At 34.9% G+C, this 12,480-nt stretch overlaps 1 protein-coding gene across 7 annotated transcripts in view; it reads right to left on the bottom strand.

Moving 5' to 3' along the window:
* Nucleotides 1-12,480, bottom strand: part of LOC146523078 (uncharacterized) — a 29,388-nt gene that overhangs the window by 4,261 nt on the left and 12,647 nt on the right. For 5 of the 7 annotated variants that reach the window (XM_085154666.1, XM_085154667.1, XM_085154664.1 and 2 more), the window contains exons 2-6: nt 2,815-4,969; nt 2,316-2,576; nt 1,936-2,181; nt 1,633-1,779; nt 987-1,052 (exon numbers count right to left, since the gene is read on the bottom strand). In XM_085154666.1, the coding sequence (XP_085010792.1) occupies nt 987-1,052; nt 1,633-1,779; nt 1,936-2,181; nt 2,316-2,576; nt 2,815-2,956 (862 nt within the window). In that variant the 5' untranslated portion in view covers nt 2,957-4,969. The remainder of the gene's footprint in view (nt 1-986; nt 1,053-1,632; nt 1,780-1,935; nt 2,182-2,315; nt 2,577-2,814; nt 4,970-12,480) is intronic. The other 2 variants (XM_085154670.1, XM_085154671.1) reach the window with 1 other exon arrangement.

Genomic DNA, 12,480 nt, shown 5'->3' with positions numbered 1-12,480 from the left:
ATCTCTAGACCCAGTGGTCATAATTAATTATTGCCCAATCTCTAACCTTTTATTCTCTGGATACCATTATTTTGGCCTCCAGTAACACTGTGAGGAATCTTGGAGTCATTTTTCACCAGGATATTCTTCAATGCACATATTAAACTAACACTACTTTTTAGATCAGGCTTAAAACTTTCCTTTTTGCTAAAACATATATTAAGGGCTGGATCAGGTGACCCTGGATCCTCCCTTAGTTATGCTGCAAAAGGTGTAGACTGCTGGGGGATTCCCATGATGCACTAAGATCTCTCTGCATTGAATGATACTTGTTATTAATCTCTGTCTCTCTTCCACAGCATGTCTTTATCCTGTCTTCCTTCTCTCACCCCAACCGGTCGCAGCAGATGGCCGCCCCTCCCTGAGCCTGGTTCTGCCGGAGGTTTCTTCCTGTTAAAAGGGAGTTTTTCCTTCCCACTGTCGCCAAAGTGCTTGCTCATAGGGGGTCATATGATTGTTGGGTTTTTCTCTCTATGTATTATTGTAGGGTCTACCTTACAGTATAAAGCACCTTCAGGTGACTATTGTTGTGATTTGGTGCTGTATAAAAAAAATTGAATTAAAATTAATTATGTGTTCATGTTTTCACCTTTTATTGAGTTTTTAACTCCTATACTTTGTAAGTGCTCAATTAAAAGCTGTGTTAAATATTTATGTTGAAATTATATGCATGTCAGAGGTTGTACTTCTTGCCACATGTAACCTTTCTGAGCTGTCTGAGGAAACTCAAAGCTCTCACTGTAGATACAGTTCATATCTGAAAGAGACTTAGAGTCTATGTGGTTTTCATTTGAGGCGTAAGTTCACTAAGCTCAAATTAACACTAGCATCTGCACATTTATAAATAACACATACACACTGACAAAACATTCAGACTGCACTTTTTTCTGCTTACGGCTTCATAGAGAAAGTATTGTGCTACTGCGGTTGAAAACTCATAAACATACCTTTCTTCTTCCTGTTTTTTCTTACAGCAGCACATGTTGCTCTACCTGTGTTCACTCTACTGGCCTCTATGGACACGGAAACACAAAACATTAATATAATTAAAATGCTGATAAACTACGTTTTAGAGTAACAATGTTAGTGTTGTGCACAACAGGCTTGTTGATTTCAAAAGAATGCATAATCTAATCAGACAATACATCTCTTGGGCTGAGAATAATCTCCTAAATGTTATCATCATAATTATTATTTCAAGTTCTGACATAAAATAATTTCTCAAATATAAGGTACAGAAAGTATTTATTATAATTATTACATTTGTTCCACTGAACAATAAAAATGAACAGAAAATGTTAACATAGTATCTCTGTTCTGACCTGTTTGAGCTTCAGTTGTGCCTTAACCATCTACGTTTAGAAAAATGAACAAGATATTTTTCAAACATTATATGTGACATGCAATTATCACTTTTAATTTTTCCATGTCAGAACACTTAAGGTGCCTCGATTCCAGATTACTGTTGCAAAGAAAACATATACACTTAGTTCAGCAGCACATGAGCAGTACAGCAAAGCAAAAGCATTGAATCCAAAGTTTTGCATGAAAAGAAAATATTTTCAGTATTTTCATTACCTCTGTCACACTAACCTTTGCTAAAGTGATACAGTCCCATGGTCACAATCAAGAGAAAAATGAATAAAATCGTAGCAGTGATCCAAGGTGTGGCACCAGAGGAAGCGTGGCTCGTCTTTATGTGACTGTCTGGATTAGTAGTTGAATTCACAATTTGAGAGTCTAAATGACAGTTTTAAAAGAGAGACGAGTTCAGTTAAGAGAAAAAAACCCAAATGTTAATTTTCAGATGTTCAGTGTTTATTTAGACTGACACATTTTAAATAGTGTGTCAGGCTCAACAGTTTTGCTTCATTTTCATATATCTTTGTGTTTCACCTGAGACTTTTAGCCAGGTCTCTGGTGATTCTCCAACTCCTGAGATGTTACACTTGTAAAGTCCCTCGTTTGATTTTGAAACTCTGTGGATGGACATGTTTCCTGTGGAGCTTCTATGGATGTGACCTCCATCTTTGTAGAAATCAGCTGTAAAGTTGGAGGAAGCAGTTTTGTTTCTGCAGCTCAGAGTCACAGTTTCTTCCATTAACACAGAAACAGCAGGACTCTCCAGGATAACAGAACCATCTGAAACAACAAACATTTGATATTTATTTAATGTAATTTCATTAAATAGAAAGCAATATTAAATTATAACCAATATTAAGTAATTAAAATGTATCAAAAGTTGTTGTTCTTTCTTTATTTTTCTTCAAACGTACTAGTGACACAAATGTTGATACTGTTGCTTCTTATTCCTCCTTCAGTCTCATACCAGTACTCTCCACTGTCGTCTGTATAAAGAGTTCTCATTTTGCAGGATGATCCTGTTGGTGTCCTCATGTTAGTTTTGTTACATGCATTTATTTTCCCTTTAAATTTATGCAGAACTTCACAATAATCGACTCCTTTACAGTGAAATGTTGTGGATTCATATTCAAAGAACTGCAATCTGTTTGGAACAATATGAAGAGAAACTGCATCTGAAACAAAGAATAAAGAAAGATTCAGTTTAGATTCTTATTACTTAAACTGATGTACTAGACTTAAAAAGACATTTTTTTTTAAAGTGTATCATAAATCATATGATGATTAGTCATCACAGGACGTGTTTCGCTAAAATCACAAAAGAACAAGAAACAACAACTTTTCTTCTGAATTGCTCTCTCCTCCAAAGTGTTTAATAATTTTAATATAGATGAGAAAATAGCATGTACACACCAATTTTCAGATGCCGTGCACCCAGCAGAATCATGCTGGCCATCACTAAAGAGACACAACAAAGTTTCATATTTTCTTTTTGACTTTTACAGCTAAGAGTAAACGTGTCATCACATCTTATAACTGGATCACAAAAAATCATTTGGTTACTGTATCTTAAGATAAAAAAAAAAATGCAATATGGTCAAGTGGAAATGAGAAAGTACTCACACAGTCTGATGCACAGAGCTCTGACGTCCATGTTGTCTTGCTGCACACTAAACACAGCAGTGTAAACTGAAGTGTTACAGCAGTGAGCAGAGGTATCTTATTGCTAATAAATCTATTTTAACATTAAATATTTTTGTGATGTTGAATACAATAATCCAAAGAAGTTGAGTGGCTTCTGTGTCAAGCCAAGCCACCTTGTTTCAGTTCACTATCAGTGGGCGGAACATGAAACCAGTTAAGGCTCTGTTTGGTGCAACTTGTAGGCTGGTTTGTTATGCTCACATCCTCAGTTTAGGTGTAGTATGTGCGTCACTGGGAACTTGTTCTTGTTTTTAATAAGACGGGAAACATTTTTTTGTTAGTTTTAGATTTCTCTCTTGTAAAGGTGACACTGAGTGTCAGTGCGATTACTTGTAAAAATAAAGGTTAAATAAGTAAAATGCTGAGCTATATCACAGAATTAGTGAACATTTTAAATCTTTTCTGGCATTCAGCAAATCACTGAAGTTCTTTCAGCCATAAGACAGATAAGACAGAGAACATAAAATAATGCATTCTGCTATTTAAACATAGTTCATGTACACATGAGCGTACATTAAGATTTCATTTAGTTAGAAAGTGAAATGTGAAATATCTTCTCTTTTTATCAAAATGATGTCCACAAAAGTGGTTCCTCATTATTTCTAAATTTTGGTTGAAAAGTTCTTTCCTGTTGTTATATTCAGCTTGAACTCCAGCAAGTCATCTTGATGTCTGCCTAAAAACACTGATTTGATAGCATGTTGTAGGCTCATTAGATGTTTGCATTAATGAGCAGTTGAACAAGTGTACCTAATAAAGTGACTGACGAGCAAAAAAAAAAAACAAAACAAAAAAAAAACAACAATCCAATTTGGTAATAATTTTCTGTGGAGCTAGAGTAAGCAATTTTATATAACATTAAATGTTATAAAACATACTAGTAGTAACCAGGTTGCTCAATGAGACAAGATGATGACAGGTTCCTCAAAAGGCTACCAACTCCTTTGACAACCATGAACTAAAATCATTAGTTAAATTGGAATTGTAGAAATGCTTCAGGGTAAAAAAAAAAAAAGGTCAAAAAAGGTCAAACGTTTTGCTGGGGGCAATGTTTTAAAAATTCAGTGTTACTTATTTTCTAAATTTCAATTCAAATGAAGGCTTGAATCAGCTTGAATCGTTTTTTTACAGCATAAGTGGAAAAGAATAATAGTTTTTTTTTTATTGCTCTATTTTCTGTTGCCTACATTGTAGATGAACTTTACCTCCACAAATAAACAGGGAAATGAGAACAGTCAGAGCTTGACGTAGGATTCTGGTGCGGTAAAACTAAAATAGGTTGCAGGTTGACAGTTTATACTTTCTTTATACTGGACAGTAAAGGTCATATGAAGGTGGAATGAATCTAAGCATCATCACATTAAATTTAAATTCATTACAACCCTTAATATGAGTAAATATAATGTCAAAATCACATATCAGTGAAGGAAAATTGAGGCTGCTGTGCCCAGTGGTAGTTTTCTGCAATAGCTCAACTCATTCAGAGTGATGCAATCACTTAATTTGCTGATTGGGTTTTATTTCTGCTTTCCTGTAATGGTCTGCTGTGTGGCAGGCAGGACTTTAAAGTGGCAGCTTTATTGCTGGAAGTCATTATTACCAGTACAAAACAAAACTAGAAACAGAAAAAAAACAGGAACTGAGAACTAGAGTTACTTGGAACACAGAGGGAAGAAACACAGCATAGTGAGAGTATGACATGGCAACTTACTGAGAGAAACACAGGGCCTAAAGTACCCACAGGCAAATCAAACCTATCAAGACAAAAGAAGCAATGCAGAATACACTGACAAAGTAAAACAGGAAGCATGACACCTATGTAAAGACACAGACTCAGAGACACGGGCTTCACATTGAGACATGACTTATAGTGATGGGTCGTCGCGAACGAAATGGCTCTTAGAGCCGGGTCTTTGACGTGAACGACGGGAGCCGGCTCCTTATTGCGAGCCATGTTTTTTTTTTTTTTTTCTCTCAGCCTCTCTCAGCATGTGAGCCTTGTGCTTTAAGCTGGGAAGAGGGGGAGGGGCGGTAGTTACACTCAGTAGCACAGGAACCGAGCAGGTGGGAGAGAAAGAGAGCCAGGGACAACAACGTCACATTAGAAAGGTATAGTAATCATCCACAACTATTTTCAGTTGCAGATGATAAAGGATTCAGAAAGTTTATTCATGCAGGTCCATATGACAGAGAATATGCATCTTCTTTTTGTTTTCATATTATAATTTATATTTAATTGTGTTATGGTTTGCAGTGTTTTGTGTTGTTTCACTTTAAATTTGTAAAAGGAAAAAGCTGAAAATTTAAATAGTTAAAAGTTGAAATGTGAATAGTTGATTTTTGTATTATATAATTTATTTATTACATTTTATGTGGAGTGAATAAATAAAAGTATGTTTACGGTGGCCCCTACAGACAAAGCACGTACAAACTCCAAAGCACGTACAACCTCCAAAACACATACAAAAGACAACAGAAGTGCTCCAGGATGCTGGGCGCAGTGTTGAGCTTTTGTTACCTAGTGGCTACACAAGCCAGCAAGTACCAACAACCGGATTTGGTGTGTGGTAGTAACAGGTAAATGAACATTGTTTTTAAATTATTTGAATATATATGAGTGCCTGTGTATAAATACACAAACAATACACACATGCTTTCAATTGTGTAATTTAAGTGATCTAGTAGCTCTGCTTTGGAAGTTCAGTTCATGCTAGAAATGTGTTTTGGAGTTTGTACGTGTTTTGTCTCTAGGGGCCACCGCATATATTTATATATAAACATATAAATAAAACCACTTTTTTTACGTTAGTAATTCCATTTGTGCAAAATTTTATATTATTGTTAATAATAAATTAATTAAAGCAACAAAACAACCTGAAGAGCCGGTTCGGAGCTGAAAGAGCCGGCTCTTTTTAGTGAGCCGAACCGAAAGAGCCGGTTCTCTAAAAAGAGCCGGAAATCCCATCACTAATGACTGACTCTGGAACAGAGGGAACATAGGCACAAGGGTGACTAGACATGAGACAGGACAGGCACAGAGAAACCACTGGGCTGGGCTAACCACAGACTAAGAAAAAGACAAAGAAAGGAACTAAGATCACTAAACACAAACAAAAGATTAGAAAAACAGGAATAACAATCATCAAATATCAAATCAAGATCTGAAAACACAAATACTGGGTTGCACACCCAGTTCGTGACATTTCCAAAAGGAAATGTGGATTGAGCAGCCATTTTAAGGTCATAAATAATCAGGCCCCATCTTATATTAATGACCTTGTAGTATCATATCACCCTATTAGAGCACTTCGCTCTCGCACTGCAGGCTTACTTGTTGTTCCAAGAGTATTTAAAAGTAGAATGGGAGGCAGAGCCTTTAGTAATTTAGACATTTAGTAATGTCTAAATTTCAAGAGTTAATTTAATTTAAAAAAGAGTAATGTAAAACCTTTGTGTATTTACATTTTATTTTTTTACACTTTGTTACACTCCATATAGCAGGTAGTGATGGGATTTCCGGCTCGTTTTAGAGATCCGGCTCTTTCGGCTCGGCTCACTAAAAAGAGCCGGCTCTTTCGGCTCTGAACCGGCTCTTCAGGTTGTTTTGTTGCTTTAATTATTTAATCATTAACAATAATATAAAATTATGCACAAAAGGAATTACTAATGTTAAAAAAAGTGGTTTTATTTATATATGTTTATATATGGCCCCTAGAGACAAAGCACGTACAAACTCTAAAGCATATACAAACTCCAAAAAGCACGTACAAACTCCAAAACACATTTCTAGCGTTAACTGAACTTCCAAAACAGAGCTACCCAGATCACTTAAATTACACAATTGAAAGCATGTGTGTATTGTTTGTGTATTTATAGACAAGCACTCATATTTATTCAAATAATTAAAAAAAAAAAATCATTTACCTGTTACTACCACACACCAAATCCGGTTGTTGATACTTGCTGGCTTGTGTAGCCACTAGGTAACAAAAGCTCAACACTGCGCCCAGCATCCTGGAGCACTTCTGTTGTCTTTTGTACGTGATTCTGAGTTTGTACGCGCTTCTGAGTTTTTACGTGTTTTGGAGTTTGTACATGCTTCGGGGTTTGTAAGTGTGTCTGAGGGGTTTTTTTACGCATTTTGGAGTTTTTATGCGTTTTGGAGTTTTTACGCGTTTTGGAGTTTGTACATGCTTAGGAGTTTGTACGTGTTTTGGAGTTTGTACGTGCTTTGTCTCTAAGGGCCACCATAAATATACTTTATTTATTCACTCCACATAAAATGTAATAAATAAATCATGTAATACAAAAAACAACTATTTACATTTTAAACTTTTAACTATTTAAATTTTCAGCTTTTTCCTTTTAAACAAATTTAACGTGAAACAACACAAAACACTGCAAACCACAACACAATTAAATATAAATTAAAATATTAAAACAAAAAGAAGATGCACATTCTCTGTCATATGGGCCTGCATGAATAAACTTTCTGAATCCTTTATCATCTGCAACTGAAAATTGTTGATGATTACTATACCTTTCTAAATGTGACGTTGTTGTCTCTGGCTCTCTTTCTCTCTGGCTCTGTTCCTGTGCTACTGCGAGTGTAACTAACGCCCCTCCCCCCTCTGCCCAGCGCAAAGTACCGGCCGCGCATGCGGAGTTTAGCGGAAAAAAGGGCGAGAGAGAGGATGAGAGAAAGAAAAAAAAAAAAAAAACCTCACGGCTCGTGTCGTTCACTTCAAAGACCCGGCTCTAAGAGCCATTTCGTTCGCGAACGACCCATCACTTACATGCACACACCAACTAATAACAATAATAACAACAACAACAACAACGATAATAGTCCACACTTCTCACGGACCCCCGAGTCCCCAGAGCCGGGTCGGTGACAGATATAATTTTAAATATTCAAGTAGAAAAGAGCTCCATTTCTCAGCATCTTAATCATATAATCTTCTCACTTCTCAAGACACTCAGTCTGACCTAAAACAACATTTTAAAATGGCTTGTTTTCTTTGACTCTACTGAACAGTTTCTGATGCAGCATGAAACAAGCCACCATTTATTCAGTGTGTGCACTAGACCTGACATAGAGACATGCTAAGTAACCTTTGCAGGTGTATTTTACCTACCAAAAATTTGGTTCATCTTTTTTGGAAAACAAAGCAATGCGACACATTTACATCAGCAGTTGACCACAGTGATGTTTAGAAGAAATGAACAGCAGCAGCAGCTTTTTCTCTTTTTTTGAACAGCATTCATGCACAAGCAGAATGAGCAGAAGCAACAACTGGTTTAATTAAAATTCTACATAACAGACAGAAGCGTTTGTTAGCATATTAACTTTATTGGTACTTATAGTCCTTTATAGTTTTGTTATATGCAGAGTAGATAATATACAGCCTGTTCAATTGTAATAACAATGTGTGATAAATGTCTTCACTTTCACCCAGATGTGATTTTGTCTTCAATCCACTATTTTTCTGAGACCTGTTAAATTTACAAGTACAGAACAAAAAATGTATTTATTTTTCTTTAAGGGGTAGAAAAAATGCTATTGTTAGTATTGCAGACCAAAATTAACTTCACAGGGCATCTTCGTTACAAACATGAATTGTTTGCCATGAACAATACGTTTTATTAATATTGCTGGTATTTAATATTTACTACACATCACATATTACATGTTATCTGAATGTAATGCACAAGGAATCATTGGTCACAGTCAATCTTACCTTTGAGTTTAGTCTCACCCGGGCGTAAGGTGTAGTAAATGGCTCTAGAATATAACATGTCATCCTCTAATGGAGAGATGCAGCCATAGTAAGAGGACAGACAACCACAGTAACATCAGTGATGATGAAAACTATTTGCTCTTCACTGTTCATTAGGTCTTATTTAAAATCTTAGGAAAATCTGACAATCAGAAGAAAAATATATCACTCTTACATCAGAACATTATTATTCTGCAGTTTTAACTTAATGACATTAATATCAACTGGTCTAAACAGTTTCTTGATTGTTATCCTACATTTTATTAGCATAGCTAGTCAAGCTTTAGTGTTTGTTACTTTTCCTAATATCACTTTTAATTAATATTTAGAACCTATCATATTTAAATAGAGCACATATGGAATCATTAATCTCACCTTTAAGTTTAGTCTCACCCGGGCTTAGGGTGTAGCAAATGGCTCTAGAATATAACATGTCATCATCTAATGGAGAGATACAGCAGGAGTGAGAGGACAGAAAACCACAGTAACATCAGTGATGATGAAAACTATTTGCTCTTCACTGTATTCATTAGATCTAATTTGAAATCTTGGGAAATCTGACAATCAGAAGAACATAATGTCACTCTTACATCAGGAAATAATTTTTCTGTAGTTTCATCTTAATGACATAAATATCAGCTAATCTAAACAGCTTCTTGAGTTTTATTGTACATTTCATTAACATAGCGAGTCAAGCTTTCCGTTGCTTTTTTAGCATCAAAGACTTGAGAAATAAAAAATATATGCATTTCTTCCAAAACTGAAATTTTGAAAAGTTTTGGAATATTTTTCTTTTGAGTCTCTCAGGTTTTTAAAGAGCTTAATTATTTTAATTAGTTTCATTCAAATATTAGAGTGAATGTTTCATTCTAAATAATGTGTACATATTTAACAAAGATGTAGGAAAAACAACACAAAAATTTATAAATGAATGTATAAATCATAAATGTATTTATTACTCTGGTATTATTACTAAAAATATTTTTTTTAAAAAGATGCCTGGTTAAATATCTTTCCTCTTTCTGTTGTAATATACATTGTTTTTCTTTTTCAAAATATAATAACAATTAAAAGACACAATATTTGTGTTCAGACACAGTTTGATTCTTGGCTGAGCCTGAATTATGTGCTTTTGTTGACAGACTAAAGTATCTAAAGAAATAAAGATATTAATTGTGATTTCGCAACATTAAGCATGACATAAATCTAAAACATTTTTCAGTTAACAATATTTATGGTGCAATGATTTCAAATCACTTTTGGTTTAACAAAGCAAGACGTGAGTGTGCAAAAAGCAATTAACACAAGGTTTCATGGCTTTTAATGTACAAATTATCACAACGCAGGGACTCCAGCAACACTTGTGGCATTCATCAGGATCATGCCCCTGATGAAGACCTAGACGCGTTGGTCAGTTGATTAAGTTGTTCCTCTTTAATTGTACGTTTTGCTGGAGTCCCTGCATTGTGAGTTTTTCATCCTCTCCATGCACGTTTGAAGTAGGTGAAGTTGTGCCAGAAATTTTTGCTGCAATGTACAAAATATTACCTTTACTTCTGTACAAGCAATCGTTGACAAGGCACATTCCAAGGAACAGCAACAGAGTGCTCAATAAAGTAAAGACAAGGATCCAAGGTGCGTCCTCAAAACGTAAAAGGCTCGCCTCTTTGAAACAGTGTGAATGTTGAATGTGAAAAAAAGTTAAAAGAGAAAACGAAGATAAAATACCTGAAGGTTACGCAAGGTTTTAAAAAATCTGGGACATTTTGCACATCTGATTAACTTACTTATATCAGCCATTACCACAAAAACGTATTTTATTACTAAAACCTCTGGACTGTATTTGATTGATGAAAGAAATAAAACGCTAAGTAAAATACAAATAATTGAATTCAATTGTTTGCTCCTCCAAAATGGAAAATTAAGTTTATATAAACAAGAACATAGCCGGTACTCACCAACTCTTTCAGCCTGAACACTCAGTAGAATCATAGTGGTCTTCACTGAAGAGATAAAAGAGATGCAGACTTTTACAGGTTCTTATTAAAACATTTTTGTTACATATCATAACTTGCCCACAAGCCTATGGGCTACTTTGTTTTAAAGTAAAACAAACTAAATCATCACATTTTAGACAGAATTTATAACTTTAACCTTTTTCTACTGTGGATTAAAAGTATGTGACAAAGGACATCTAATAACCATTTAATAAAAATGCAGTCCTAGTAAAAAATGAACAAAATTGACATATTTTTAACAAGACAAATCAAAAAGCTTTTATTTATTGCACATTATATTTACCTATTTTATTTATTACTGTATATGATATGTATATTTATTACTTCTGTGTATTTATCTTATTTGTTTACATGTATAATTCTTTTTCAAATGTGGAAATTGAGAAATTACTCACACAGTCTGATGCCGAGAGCTCTGACATCCATGTTGTTTTGCTGCAAACTGAAGACTGAGATGTTACGGCAGTGAGCACGGGTGTCTTCCTGCTGCTCAAACTGTTTTAATATCAAATATTTTTACAACTTCATGCAATGCAAAAAAGTTTAATGAAAGTAGTTTCCACTGAGACGGATTTGCTCTTATGACAAGAGGAGTGATAGTGACGTTCACAATCAGTGGGCGGAACAAGTAACCACTTCAGACTGTTGCTTCATCTGACACAATTAGCAGGCTAGCAGGCTGGTTCATGTTTCCCACGCTCGCATTGTTACTTTGACTTTTGTCATACTAATGCAAAAATATCTTAAGTGATGGTTGTATCATTACAGAAATACAAGAAAAATAAACTTAAATATAAATCTTGTCAATAGTAGACTATCCAGATTGTAAACTATGTATCAAATTAACCCAATATTATATGAGATATCCAAACAAATAAATACATAATGAAAAATAAACTAATAGTCAACTTATAGTTATAATAACTGCATGAAAAATCCTCAACACAAATTTGTACCTAAGTTCTTCCTTTAATGCAAGACTCTTTTAGAGCTCTGTCAATGTAGATGTACAATGCAATGTTGAAATCAGGCCGTTTGCTGAAGCCTCAGCCTCGTGTGTGTGTGTGTGTGTTCTGAAAATCACCAGGTTTTGTGTACAGTATTGTAAATAGTTCTGACCATTTGTAAAAAGCAATAAAGCAGAAGAAATGACCTGACTATTTATTTTGGTGTGTTTTCTCCTGTTAATTAAGTTAGGGAGTTTGGGGTAGTGGTTGTCTTTTGTTTGGTTTTCTGTTCAAGTATGGTTAAGGAAGAACTTTGGTGGAATAACTTGTTTTGTTTGTTATTTTGGCCTTGGAGTTTAGGCTTTTTCTTCCACTAGAGGGCAGTACAACTACCTGCTCTAATTAAATAGGTTGCCAACTGCCAATAAAATAAAAGAAGATGAAGAAAAAATTAGTCATGTCATCAGTCACATCATGATCATTAACCAATGCTCACCGTTGATGGCAGAGTTGATAACCAGTTTGCAAAGAATACACACATTTTTTGCTGCCTGGTGGTGGGAAGCTGTAGGGGAAACACACAACTTAATTGGGAGACACAGAGTGATGCAGCAAAACACAGTAAGTTGT

The sequence above is a fragment of the Neolamprologus multifasciatus genome, chromosome 3 (assembly GCF_963576455.1).
Source record: "Neolamprologus multifasciatus chromosome 3, fNeoMul1.2, whole genome shotgun sequence".
Classification (NCBI taxonomy): Eukaryota; Metazoa; Chordata; class Actinopteri; order Cichliformes; family Cichlidae; genus Neolamprologus; species Neolamprologus multifasciatus.
This window is presented reverse-complemented; position numbering and strand designations above follow the sequence as displayed.